The sequence below is a fragment of the Hakea prostrata genome, chromosome 10 (genome assembly GCF_041222555.1).
Source record: "Hakea prostrata isolate BN-2017 chromosome 10, UWA_Hpros_2, whole genome shotgun sequence".
Taxonomy (NCBI): domain Eukaryota; kingdom Viridiplantae; phylum Streptophyta; class Magnoliopsida; order Proteales; family Proteaceae; genus Hakea; species Hakea prostrata.
The window spans coordinates 49777307-49792191 of record NC_142609.1 but is presented as its reverse complement, the minus strand read 5'-3'; the positions used below and the strand labels follow the sequence as shown (position 1 = coordinate 49792191).

The following is a 14885-nucleotide window of genomic DNA, read 5'->3' as shown; positions in this document are numbered from 1 at the left end:
AATCTTATAAAAGAATCTACTACAAAAAATCAGATAAAGATTGATCCAAACAAACAGACACTTCATTATCAGATTACTCCAACAAGCAGACACTCCATGTATATATTACCTCAGCATTAGTACGAAGTGAAGTCATAAGAAGAGAACATATTTGATCACGCAAGACCTGATTTTCCAGAAAACATTATTATTTTGCAAGTCTAAATAGTATGTCATACGGACAAGTAAATCTTAGCAATATAAGCAGTCACCTGTTCATATGGAATCAAAGTTCTAAAGATAGCCACGTAATTAGATAGAATAAACCTGCATGTTCAGTAAGCACCAGCATCAATAAATGATTTTATCAAACAACGCAGTAAATGCATTCAGAATATGACTAAGCAGTACAAACCTCTCACTCGAAATTAAACAACATTCTTGGGGAATTTCATTATTCTAGTATGAGTACAAGCACTCAGACCATCCAAATTCCATAGGTAGCAGTAGTATTAGTAGTATGGATAGCTTCAGTTGGGTACAAACAAGATAACATTAAAGAAATATAAATCACTTGCCCAGGGAAAATTTTATGATGGCTACTATCCCCCTCCCCGCCCCCCCCCCAAAAAAAAAAAAAAAAAGGGGGGGGGGGGGGGTATACCAATGCTAATGCCTAAGACTAATAACAAAAAAATGTTGAACCAGACTGATGAATAGTGGTGCAATTGTTCCTATATAAACAGAAAAGCTAGTATGTCGGAAGTGGATGGAGCCTCACTCTAATATATCTAGGGCAAATGTTTGCTGAAGAGAGTTCACGCGTAACCAGGTAACCTGAAAGGATACAAGCAAATGCATCATCCATCAGTAAAAAAATGTATAACTGGAATTTATCACTAAATGAGTATTATAAGCAATGAACTGCATTGACAAATAGAACCATCAGCAGCAGCAACAACAACAACAAGAAGAAGCCTTGTCCCAACTAAATTGGGTCGGCTACATGGATTCTTGCCTTCCAACCATGGAATAAATTTCGACTGAAATCACTGCATTTTTGGAAATCGAAACAAAACCTTCAAGATTTTGTCGAAAGCATAGGTTTTGACCGAAATTTCACAAGTTTCGACACTCTTTAACTTTTTTTCCTTGGTTTTTGCTGATTTCTATCCCATTTTCACCGAATTTCCACAATTCCTTTGCCTTCAAACAACTCTTTTGCTCCTCTTTTGCCTCCAAACACCTCTTAAGCACAACAGCTACAAAGGAAACTCCGGCGGCAATAGAATGTGAAGCATGAGCCATACCCAATAGTTCCAAACTTCCCTTTTTTAATTTTTGTTTTATTCATGCCTTAAATGATCTTAGTATTGCCTTGAAATCAATATATGTTTAGTCTAGGACTATGATCTATAATTGTGTGTTGTTAAACTTATTTTTTTATTTTCTGATTTTAAAAACTATTTTGAAGATTATGTATTTTGAAAAAATATAAATGTATACATGATATATGGGCTTCAACTTAATATATGCGAGACACCACCACTTGATATAGTTGGTCATTGTACTTTGTTGACTTGTTGTATATGTAACCATTCTATCAAACAATTCATGTATACTAATGACTTTATGCTTGTATGCAATATAGTTTGTACTTGTCGGAACCAAGCCATTTGTTAGTATACTTGAATGATAAATTTTCAGTGGTTTGGCAAAATACTAGTTTCATTTTATTTATTATGCTTTAAATAGGTAGGAGGCAAGAAATCAGATGAAATGGAGGTCATATAAGGCCCAAAACCTAAGGTCAGAATTAAAAAAAAAAATTAAAATTAAAATTAAAAAAAAAAAGGTTTCAACCAAATTTCGGTTTTTGCCCAGGCTAAACTTAGGTTTTGACCGAAATTTGCACCATGCTTCCAACCAGCTCTCCTTGAGGCCACACTAGATACCGATGATTGCATCCAGCCGCATAGTCGGCCAACAAAGTTCGGACATCAAAATCAACAGCGATTGGGGCAATGCAACTTGATCAGGCTCGAAAGACCTGTCCACGCCCAAAGAAATGCCTTATAGTTTGGCCAAGCCCCCAACCCTTGCCAAGGGGTCAAATAAAAAGATGGCTCTGGGGACTTCTAGATATCCCACTGGGCAAGTACCCCCTTCCTCCTTTCTGATTTCTCGTTCCCCCTTTGCTGCACCAGCCCCAACTTCCTCCTTTCAAGACCTTCATATTTCGATTTCTCAAGCGTTTTCACCCCTTAATGTGGGATTCCTTGTTTGCAGATACGAAGGTTTCCCAATCATGGGTGCAGAACTCCACCGTTCCCTTTGATTGGGATTTCTTAAATTGAACTAGGAATTATTCCTTGATGCTTATTGCTTATTCATTGCCATCTTTTTCAAAAGTTCACTGATCTTTACTCTTTGCACATGCCTGGCACGGGCGGCTAACTACTTTGCCGAGGTAGCAGACCGGACAGTTCAACGGTCTGAGGAGCCCAAGCTTTCTCATTAGCTTTGTGAACGGGATTAATCATGAGGCCTACCAAGCCAAGATCCATCCTGAAGATCTTAAGGAGGTGATGGCTCAGAAAGCTGCGAAGGGTCTCTTAAAGCCAAGTCGGTACAAATAAATGGAGAAAGCCAAATCTGTAGAGAAAAAGCTCAAGAAAGGAAAGACTTTGTTGAATAAAGCAACCATCCTCAATAAGTTGAAGGAGAAAAAGATGTCCTTGGAAGAGTCGATTGAGACAATGAGAAGCACTCCCCACGCCATTCCATCATAAGGGGAAGTGCCCGACGAAGTGAAGAGGTAGGTAGTGGAGGAATATTTCAAAACACCCTAGCTTGAGAAACTACATAAATATCTCGATCCCATGGATTTTGATTAAATTCAAATGCCTCGTCTAGAGGGTCTACCTGAACTTCCTTCCATACCAACTGCCGACCCTCATTGAATTCACCGATCCCCCAGCAACTCCCAAAGAACTACTTGTAGCAGACGGCTCTACTCTAAACCCAAGGTTGAGGCTGAGAGGAGTCTTGATGAAGCCAGCGCCTAAAAAGAAGCTCCCAATTCTGTTGATGCCATCGTTTAACCTCCAGAACAAGTTCCAAATTTCTTTTGCTCGGGAAATTTTTTTCTTTTCCAAGTCACCTTCATATCTCCAAGGTTTGATCCCGATAATTTTGGAAATGGAAAACTTGTTTAATTCTGTACAACATTGTCGTGAGCTACCCTTTAACCTTATGAACTTACTTCGCTTAATGCTCTCCTGTATTCTCGTGTAGATATTCTTCTTACCCCATCCTTGAATGAAACTTCCTGTACTCATATCTGAGTTACTACCCAACCTTTAGAAAACATCTGCTGCCATCAATCTTTTTAAGCATGTTAAAAAAAAAGAAGAGATATCGTTAGACCTGGGTTACCGTTCGGAAATTTTACCAAGAGACTTGGTCATATGCTCCGCTTCAAGATTGGTAGGTCCATTGCTCCCAAAGATCCTTTCGAAAGGCCCTTTAAACAGATTGGCATGTCGATTCGAAGTTTTCTTTGAAATGGTGCCAAAGGTTCTAAGCCTCTTATAGCACTTCCCCGATCGGATTATTGTTAACCCAGCCTGAACCTCGAATGATTGTTTATATTGTTGTGGTTTTGCAATGCTTTAAACTACTGATCCTACTCCAAGTTGGAGGAGTCCCCATATAAGGTGCTAGAAATGCCTTGGTTCATGTATAGATGCATCATTCATAAGAGGAGTAATACCCATAATTTAACAAGTCACAAAGCAGTTTTATGGAAGTAATTGAATGCTTACAATTCTATAAGTAGTACTTCAAATTTACTGAATTCAAGGATCAATCAATAGGCTTCTCAACTCTGAATCTTTTTATCGGTACGCTCCTGGCATCGTTCCCTTGTCGACTACATATGACCTTTCCCATGTTGCGCTCAAGTTTCATTAATTTTTCAGATTTGAAGACCCGCACTTTGTTTTACAAATAACCCGCTCTGCACCTCCGGTTCTTAACTCGAGTGTGGCAATACCCCCTTACTCTTTTTTGGTACCTTTGGTTCCTGTAATCTGCCATGTTACGCAGATCATCTAGAGAGTCTAGGTTGACCCTCATTCCTAGTTCATTTAAGTCTTCGATAGAGTCCTAATACCTTTTTTACCATGTTAGGACATCTACCAAAGAAAGCACCTCAATTCCGTATGTCAATTGAAAAGGCGTCTTGCCTGTTGGGGCTTGGCATGCCGTCCAGTATGACAAGAACAGACTTGGTAATTCCTATAACAATGCCCAGTATGTCAATTCCACTTTGCCATTGCTCAATGGGAAGTTTACTGATGACTAACGATGTTAAATATGATATCTTGTACAAAATGTCTCGAATCCTGCTCCCTCAGATTGCTTACCAATATCTTTTCCTAGCACCTTTAGGATTCCAAACCTGTAGACGACCATGCCATCATAAAATTTTTCCATATGCTTTTCAGTAATTGTCGTTACAGGCACGACCTCAACCCACTAATATCCATTCCCCACATGGCAAAGGGGGTCGCGCTTAAGATGGGAACCCTTGGGAGTGGCGCAGGATTCTGACATTGCTTGCATTTCCGCACATACTCAAGCGCATCCTGCCATATGGTTGGCTGACAGAGTCCCAACCTCAAAATCATTTGATGCAACATTCTCCCGTTTATATGAGCTCCACATATCCCCTCACGACCTCAGCAAAATGCATGCTAGGCATGTGAGTTTCCTGCACATTTTAGTTGTGGCTCTTAAAACGATCGCCTATAAGATTGGCAATTTAGAATGGTAATCCTTGTTGACTGATTCTAGGATTGGGTACATCAAACATTTGCTCTAAGTTTGCCATATGTCTTGAACGAGTGAGTTATTTTCATGAGCATCTCGTCCACATACTCCAATGTTTTGCCTGATATGCTCCCTGAAAATTTTGTTCACGGCCCTTAGGTAAGTTGCTCCTTCATACATTAATCCAAGCGGAATTACTTGATAGTAGTGGCTTTCTCGGCCAGTCATGAATGAAGTGTGCTTCTCGTCATCTAGGTTCATCAATATCAGATTGTACCTTGAGTAAACGACCATAAAGCAGAGCACTACAGTAGCTATAGTTGCATCAATGTGGAGGTCAATCTTAGACAATGAGTAGCAATCTTTCGGGCACGCTTTATTGAGGCCCATATAGTGTGCACATTCTCCAATTCCATGTGGGGCATTCAATCGGCACAATAAAAGCCACTTGTTCTAGCTCTCAACCTCCCCTCAAATTTCATCATGCTTTTTCAGCAAAAAGTTTATTCTTTTTTGAATGACGGGGAGAGCATCTTTCTGTATCCAGAGTTTATGTTCTCGCACCCTTCTATCTATCTTGGGTATATCCTTAGATGACCAAGCTAAAATGTCCAAGTTTCTCAACAAGAATCCAATCATCCCTCGCACCGGAATGTCAAGGTGTCGCAGAATCCGCTCCAACTTCTTAAATGGTTTGCCCATTGCCAGTTTTCTTCATCCCGATCATCGAGAGCCTCAATGGTCAATGTTTTCTGAATCATTCAAACCTACGCTTCTATGTTAGGTAATTAACGTAGCAGTTTTGAAATGGTCAGGTCAAACTTGTGTTCACTAACATCAGCCTCTATCGAGAACCCGTATAAGTGTGTTCCATAAGCGGTCATCATGTCATCCTCAAGTTTCAACCTTTGAAATGCCTCATATGACAATGGGTCTAGTGGCGACCTGGTATCCAAAAGAACCTGATGAACCTTCTAGTTGGCATAATCATGTGAGGCTAACAAAAGTTTTAGATCTTCATCCATAAATGTTATTGGTTTTGGACAAGATTCGTTTCTTCTCTTCCAAGGCAAACGCACAACCCCCACAAATCGGACCAAGCATAACATAGATGGCCATTCTCTCCCGATCTGCTTCTTTCTCCGGATTCCAGAGGGCTTGAAGATCTAAGCCTTGTTCGTTCCTTGGGAGGTGATTTTCCCGGGACAATCCTGAGCGTTTGACATATTGGTGCAACCACCTTCCGAGATTACCTTCTTTATTTCTGACAGACGGTGCCAAATTGTTGAGTTTGACCAATGTCCTATCCGTCCAGAAGGCTAATCCAACAATTGAATAGTCAGCAGAGGGCCGGCTAAAATGTCAGGAAGCCACCTAAGAAGATTCATAAAAGTAAGTTTTTCTCTTCTAACCTCATGGGTGTGACTCCACATTTATACCGTGTGAGTTACCTATTTTGTTACCGACGAGATCTTGCGCATGTGCCTAATGTCTACATGATTAGGCTCCTTGCTGGAAGGTTCCTTTTAGTCTAGATTCGTTCCCTTATTCACACTATTAGAGGCATCTTCCCATAAGTGCTTTCGTTAAATAGGATAACTCCCCGACCTAGCTGTCAAGGTTTTGTCAAGGGACCAAGCTACAACCCGGATAATAAGCCTGGTAAATTTTATTTGTATCGCATAACCAAAGTCATGTTTGATCCAAGATTGTAGCTCATCGTCTCACCACAAAGTCTCTCAAGAGGAATGTGGTTTTCCTTTTAAATCGCCTTCTACATCCTTAAAAAGCATAAAAATACAGGTAAGCATCTCATTTGGCATGGAACTAGTGTCCAGCTCACAAATCCAAGTCAACCAATCTATGCGATGTAATTCAGCTTATGCATGGCCTCACTTAGCAGTCCTTACTTAACATTAATGAGACTACTTTTTTCTTTTTTTTCTTTTCTTTTGGGGGGGGGGGGGGAATTAAACTTCTAATTTGGAAGAAAACTAGGAAAGGACAAACACATCAATAGCACTACAAAAGGATCCTCTTCTAATTAAATGATCTTCTCTTTGCACCACTTCCAACTACATGATCTTCTCTTTGCAAAGTATTTGACTACTAAATCAAAAGCATTACAAAGAGATCCTTACACTTTACTCTTCCCAAAACAAAATCCACTATATAGATACCGCTCCCAAGACTTCTCTCACTCCGGCAATGCAACATTGAAGGGTGAACCACAAATGTATCTCCTAAGTACTCCCCATACCTAACTTCCATCACTACTCGATAAGCATTGTCAAGCCTTAGTTCCAAGACTTTAGCTAACCATCTCACCCTCAAATCATTGTAGACGAATGGTTCATCTTGCATCTTAAGCAACCATTCTAACAAAAGTTGCCAGCTCATTTGGTATCACTACAGAAATCTATTCGACTAATAATACAAGAAATCAACCAACATACTTCAAGCTCCAAACCTTATCTAGGGTACCTAACCTCACAAATTTTAATAGTTGTTGAAGTGAGAAAATCATCTAGGGTCACTAGTCTATGCTTTATTTATCTCCATGATCTTTCTTGATGTATCCATTTAGATCACCACCTATGATAATCATACCCCCTTCATGAATTACCACCACCAGTCCTTCCATTTGTACCCAAAAACGTAACTTAGTGATTTAATCCTGTCTGACTTAAGGTCCATGTACACTAATTGTGCTCATCACCTCTTTCATTAACACAATCCTTGATGGATATAATCCTACCCACAAATATTTTAACATCCACCAAATCTTTCCTTAATCTCTGTCCGTTGTTATTGAAAACCCCACTTCTATTTGCGTTTGATCCGAATAGGGTGGAAATAAACCCTACTGCCTCCTTTATACTTTGAAGTCATCAGCAAATGACCCATAAATGTCCTTATATCTCAATAATGTGATTTCAAGTTTGCACACGTTTGACCACCTCATGGAAAAATTGTTATTCCCATGTCCTACCTATAGCAACAGCTCCCAAGACTTCTTTGTAATCTTTTTCCTCTTCAGCAGTGCTGCCCTTACTGTCACATTTGCATCTCTAAATCCAGCAGTGTATGATCCAAAATTTTAGCCCATTTTCCCAAATCTAGGTCCCTCAAGAGGTTCCCTTTTGAATCACCTAGTACATCCTTACCAACCTTCCCAATGCAACTAGCCATCTCATTTGGAATCAAAGAAGTGTCACCCTCAAAGGCCCTTATTCCTTGTTCGAAAATTCCATTGGTAAAAGAACCCAAATAATCTCCATTTAAGCTCCACCACCTTATCCAATCTATTAAACATCTCTTAATCCTATCACCAAATCATTCTTTAAATCCGTATACACTGTAATTGCCCATAGATATAGTACTACCACCTCCTCCTTTATACCTTGGGGTCTATAATAGATTACCCTTGTGTCATTAATCTCTAAGATGTGATTACAATGATTCCTACAGCTGACCACAATATGTGAGAACTACTATTCCCATCTCCAACCTGTAACTACTGCTCCCAAGAATTATTCTTTAAGATTTTTTCCTCTTTTACATACTGCTTCTACATCTTCAGCTATGTTTCTCCCAATTTAGTATAGAATCAAACAAGGGGCAGACAACTAAGTTGTTACATATTCCCCACCTCCTATTAGGTTTTCCTCTCTATTAGACAAACATTGCCGAAGCATTATTTGCAGCATGATTTTATCTCATAATCCAACTCTTTAGTCTCTCTAGAGGAATGGTGTTTTCATTTTGATTCACCTTGTCCGTCCCTAAAACCTTCCTAAACACTTAGGTCTCCAATTCTCCATCAAATCAGTGTCACCCTCAAACTCCATCAATCTTTGTTCGACTACTTCCTTAGTAAATGATTCCAAGCAATCTCCTTTTACCCTCCACCTCTTTATCTTTGGGTACTTAACCTCGCAGTTTAGATGAGTCTATGGGATGAGGCATATAAGAATCAATAGTCTATGTTATGTCTATAGGAACACCCCAAATATCACCTTGTAGTTCCAATATGAAATTCTATTGCACATTCTTGTTAAACAAATAGACAAACAAATTTCGATACTAAGAAGCCCACCCTAGAAGAAATTAAATAAACATTTTTTCAAAGCTAGTTTTTCTGAAAAATAAATCAAAAGCAAAATCAGCGTCTACAACCAAGATCCCTAACTCATTCCTCTTACCAAAACAGTATCCTTTATGCACACCTGCATACTCCATTTAATCTAGCCCACCTCCTATATAACTTCCTAAGCCGCTAGATAAACATTGCCAAGCCTTATCTATTCGAAGAGTTTAGCTAATCATCTCACCATCAAACCATTGTAGAGGAGTGGTGTTTTTTATTCAAGTCATCGTATGTATCTTTACCAGCAATCCTAACATAAGTAGCCATCCCATTAGCTATCATTTCAGAGGTCCAATAAACTTCGTTAGCAAAAGAAGTCAAGCAACCACCTTCCAAGCTCCGCCCCTTCCAAAATCATCTAGGATCTTACCAGTCCATGCTTTGTGGTTAGGGTCTTCCCTAGAATCACCATGTATGTTTACATATCAATATGTCAAACCACCTAGTCAGGATGGAATCCATTTCACTACAACGATATCCACCACTGATGGTAATTAAATGATCTTTTCCATGGAGAGCATTTATTTATGACAATTAAATTAAAAGCAACAGCAATGCAAGATTCCTTACAGCTTTTTTGCCCCAAAATAATATCCTCCATGTACGCTTTCATCATCTCTTTGATATTCCCTACATGTCCATTTCAAACACCCTCCATGATAATCTTTTCTCCTAAAAGAAATTCCACCACCACTTCATCATGTCTTGGAACTTTCATCCTGTCCAACTTGAGGTCCATGTGAGATAATTATAGTTACTTTCTCGAAGAAAAGCTTGATGAATAAATTGCTACAGCTAAATCCATTAACATCCACCAAATCATTCTTTAAAGATAAATCCAGTACTATATCATCCACTTGTCAGCTTCCATCACTGCAAGATAAAGATAACCGAAGCCTTATTTCATCCACTATTTTAGCTCGTCATCCCAATCCAAAGTCACTCAAGTGAAATGGTGTCCTCCTTTTTTATTTACTGCAGTCCAATTTGAATTCAACCTAAATAAGGTAGAAAAGGCCCTATTACCTCCTCTGGAATTTACAATAGGTAACACTTCAATGCCCTTAAATCTCTAATATATGAATTCAAGTTTCCCTACAGCTGATCACCTTATGCAAGAAACGTTATTCCCATCTCCTATACGTACCTCCAGCGCCCAACATTTCTCCTTTAGGATTTTTTTCCACTTGAGCAGTGCAGCCACACTTTCACTTTTATATCTATAAATCCACTACTGAATCATCCAACAGAGAACTACTTACTAGCAAGATAAACAAAACAGAAGCCTTATTTTTTCCCATGATTTTAGCCCATTGTCCCACCTGGAAGTCCCTCAAGAAGAATTGTTCCATGATTTTAGCTCAACCACCCATCTCATCTGGCTCTAAATCAATGTCCCCCTCAAAGTTCCACTATTCCAAGTTCAAGTACTTCATTAGTAAAAGATCCCAAACAGTCACATTTTAAGCTCCGCCACCTTATCCTAGGCTACTAAAACCTCAAACTTCCTATGAGTTTGTGGAATGAGACAAAAATCTAGAACCCCTAGTCAACGCCATGTAATTAGGCTCTCCCCTTGATCACCTTAAAATCCTTACACAACAATCTAATAAACATTCTATTTAGAAAGAAATCTATTTGACAACTATGATGTCCGTATTTGAACATAACTAAATGACCTTCCTTTCAAAGCCTTAATGACACTACATTAAAAGCAAAAGAAATATAAAAATAGATTCCTTACACTTTCCTCTCCCCAAAAACCATATCCTACACGTCATAGTTGTAGGTGACCCCATGGCGTCCTGCCATTCTTTCAGTTAGGTAGTTCTGGTGTTGCCTTATTGCCTTAGCAACGCCTTGTCCTCTTACTTGGCGTGGCCTTCGTTTTTGTTATTCTCCATCATCTCGCCTCAGCCATGTCACCTTGACAACTATGCTAAGCATACACTTTTATATGCTCCATATAGCTACTCCTCCCAATAATTCTCCTCTAGGAATTGTTTTCTTCTTCAGTAGGGCCACACAGACCTTCTCCATTACATCTCTCAATCCAACAGTGCATCAACAAAGGTTGAACTACAAAGTATTTGTTGATTATTCCCCAACTCCTGTTTAACTTCTGCCCAAAAACAATATTCTCCATGTACGCATTCTTATCACTTTAATATTGCATCACATGACCATTTCGATCAACCCCGATGATAACTTCTACCACCAAGTCATCCAAATGCTCCCAAGAACGTAATTACCACTTTACTTTTGTCCAACTTGAGAACCACGTGCACCAATTATATTGCATTCTCTTTCTCCAACATAAGTACAACAACAAGCCTTTTTCCCAACTAAATGGGGTCAGCTTAGGGGTGTCAACGGTGCCGTTCGGGGTGGTTTTGGGCTAGGCTTAACGGTTCAGGCTGAAAAACACCTAGCCCAAACACAGACCATTAGAAAAATAACGGTTTCGGTTTGGTGCGGTTTTGGTTCGGGCTAACTAACGGCCCATTATATCACTTCTACGTATAGGGGCAATTAAAGGCCTCAGTTTAACGTGGTTGTGCCACCACAAACAACTTTCTCATAGCTTATCAAATATGGGAGACACCCAGACCAACTCTAATATGATCATTCACAATCTTAACCATCCTTCTTTTGCCATTCATCTATCTTAGCATCCTCATTTCTACTACACCGAGTTTATCTACATGATTCTTTTTAACAGCCCAACACTCTACACCTACATCAAAGTTGATCGAATGACGATCCTACAGAATTTTCCATTAAACTTTAAAAGAATACGTCTGTCACACAAGACCCCAGAAGCACCTCTCCACTTCATCGACCCTATTCTAATTCTTTGAGAAATATCATCCTTTATATCACCTCTTTTATTTCTAATTGAACCAAAGCACCTAAAACAATCCCTTTGAGGAATCTCCTTATTGTCAAGTTTCACCACGTCATTGTCTGCCCGATCATCACTAAAGTTACTAACTAGATACTCTATTTTCGTTCTACTTAGTTTAAAGCCTTTTCATTCCAAAACTGCTCTCGATGATTCCATGATTCTAACTTGGTATTAATCCCCACTAGAGTCTCATTTGTCAACACAATATCATCAGCAAAAAACATAAGCCAAGGAACCTCATCTTGAATGTCTTTGGTTAAGTCATCCATTATAAGTGCAAATAGATAATGGCTTAAAGTTGATCTTTGATGTAGTCTAGTTGTAATTGGGAATTTATTACTTTGTCACTCCACTGCTCTTACACTTGTGACAGAAACCATCATACATATCCTTATCTAAGTCCACATATGTCCTAAATCCTGCTCCCTCAAATTGATATCTGGTACAAAATGTCCCAAATCCTGCTCCCTCAAATTGCCTACCAATATCTGTTACTAGCACCCTTCGGATTCCGAACCGGTAGATGACCTTGCCTTTATAAAATTTACCCATATGCTTCTCAGTAATTGTCGTTACAGGCTGGGCCTCGACCCATATGGCGAAGGAGGGCAGGCTTAAGATGGGAGTCAACGTTATGTTGGAACCCTTGGGACTGGCACATGATTTTGACATTGCTTGCCTTTTCACACATACTCGAGTGCATCCAACCGCATGGTTGCCAATAAAGTCCCAACCACAAAATCATTTGATGCCAACATTCCCCCGCTTATATGAGCTCCACATATCCCCTCACGAACCTCGGCAAGTGCATACTAGGCATTGCGAGGGTCCCACACATTTTAGCAGTGGCACTTAAACGATCGCCTATAAAATTGGTCATCTAAAATGGTAATCCTTACTGACTGATTCTAGGATTAGGTCCATCCAGCTTCACTCCCGCTCAATTTTCCTCAACTCAATTTTCTCTACGCTTGGGCAAAACACCTCTTCTATATATACTGCAAAGTCGAGTGTTTTAAAGTTCACAGAGGCCAATGGAGATAGCTTCTCTGCTTCCTCATTTTCTTTTTGAGGGATTTGTTTCACAACTACATGATCAAAATTGGCTCGGTATTGTTCCACCTTTGATAGATACTTGGCCATCTGACTCCCCTTAGCCTCATATTCTCTTTTGATTTGATTTACCACTAGTTGTAAAACACTTCTCACCTCCACCTCCTTAACTCTTAATGCTCGGTAACCTCAAGGACCTCCCAATATTCTTCCTGAACGATACAACGAATGCACATTTTTTTTGGATTTAACCTCATTTGGTAAGTCTATAGCACATCAAACACTTCCTCAAAGTATGCCACATGTTGTGACCGAGTGAGGCTTTTTTATGAGCATATCATCCACACATACTTCCACGCTTCACCCAATCTGCTCCCTAAAAATTTTGTTCATGACCCTCAAGTAAGTTGCTCTACATACTTTAACCCAAACGGCATTACTCGATAGTAGTGGCTTTTTGGTCAGTCATGAATGAAGTGTGCTTCTCGTCATCTGGGTTTATCAATATTAGATTGTACCTTGAGTAAGCACCCATAAAGCAAAGCACTTCATTAGCTGTAGTCGCATCAATGTGGAGGTCGTTCCTTGACAATGGGAAGTAATCTTTCGGGCACACCTTATTGAGGCCCATATAGTGTGTGCACATTCTCCACTTTCAGGTGGGGCATTCGATCGGCACAATTAAACCCAATTGTTCTAGCTTCTCAGCCTCCCCTCGAATTTCATCATGTTTTTTCTGCAAAAAGCATCTCTTGTTTTGAATGGCGGGGATCGCATCTTTCTATATCCAAAGTTTATGTCCTAGTACCCTCTTATCTATCCCAGGTATATCCTTAGCCGACCAAGCTAAAATGTCCAAATTACTTAGTTCCAATATGAAATTCTATTGAACGTTCTCGTTAAAAAAATAGACAAACAAATTTGGATACTAAGAAGCCCACACTCGAAGAAATTAAATATACCTCTTTTCAAAGCTAGGTTTTATGACAAAATAAATCAAAAGCAACATCAGCGTCTACAACCAAGATCCCTAATTCGTTCCTCTTACCAAGACAGTATCCTTTATCCACGCCTGCATACTCCATTTAATCTAAGCCCATCTCATATATAACTTCCTAACTGCTAGATAAACATTGCCAAGCCTTATCTATTCCAAGAGTTTAGCTAATCATCCCACCATCAAACCATTGTAGAGGAGTGGTGTTATTCATTCAATTCATCGTATGTACCTTTAGCAGCAATCCTAACATAAGTAGCCATCCCATTAGCCATCATTTCAAAGGTCCAATAAACTTCGTTAGCAAAAGAAGTCACGCAACCACCTTCCAAGCTCCGCCCCTTTATCCAAGAGTACATAACCTCACCATATTTTAATAGTTTAAGGAGTCAGAAAATCATCTAGGATCTTACCAGTCCATCTTTGTGGTTAGGCTCTTCCCTAGAATCACCATGTAAATTTACATCTCAATAAGTCAAATCACCTAGTCAAGATGGAATCTATTTCACTACTACGATATCCACCATTGATGGTAATTAACGATCTTTTCCATGGAGAGCATTTATTTATGACAACTAAATTAAAACCAACAGCAAAGCAAGATTTCTTACAGTTTTTTCACCCCAAAATAATATCCTCCATGTACACTTTCATCATCTCTTTGATATTCCCTAACATGTCCATCTCAAACACCCCTAAAAGAATTTCCACCACCACTTCATCGTGTCTTGGAGCTTTCATCCTGTCCAACTTGAGGTTCATGTGCGCTAATTATATTTATTTTCTCCAAGAAAAGCTCGATGAATATATTGCTACAGCTAAATCAATTAACATCCACCAAATTATCTTTTAAAGTCTTAATTTACTACAATTGCCCACTTAATATCCACTTCCATACCTTGGTCTTCAACTAATCACCATTCAAAGCCTTAAATCACTAAGAGGTGATTTCGATTTTGCAA

General features: G+C 39.3%; 1 protein-coding gene across 5 annotated transcripts in view; it reads right to left on the bottom strand.

Moving 5' to 3' along the window:
* LOC149003761 (uncharacterized) overlaps nucleotides 1-14885 on the bottom strand; it is a 53471-nt gene that overhangs the window by 11573 nt on the left and 27013 nt on the right. For 4 of the 5 annotated variants that reach the window (XM_089136482.1, XM_089136483.1, XM_089136485.1 and 1 more), the window contains exons 1-3: nucleotides 761-2098; nucleotides 252-306; nucleotides 110-166 (exon numbers count right to left, since the gene is read on the bottom strand). In XM_089136482.1, coding sequence (XP_088992608.1) covers nucleotides 110-166; nucleotides 252-306; nucleotides 761-843 — 195 coding nt within the window. In that variant the 5' untranslated portion in view covers nucleotides 844-2098. Of the gene's footprint in view, nucleotides 1-109; nucleotides 167-251; nucleotides 307-760; nucleotides 2099-14885 lie in introns of those variants that run through there. The other variant, XM_089136484.1, reaches the window with a different exon arrangement.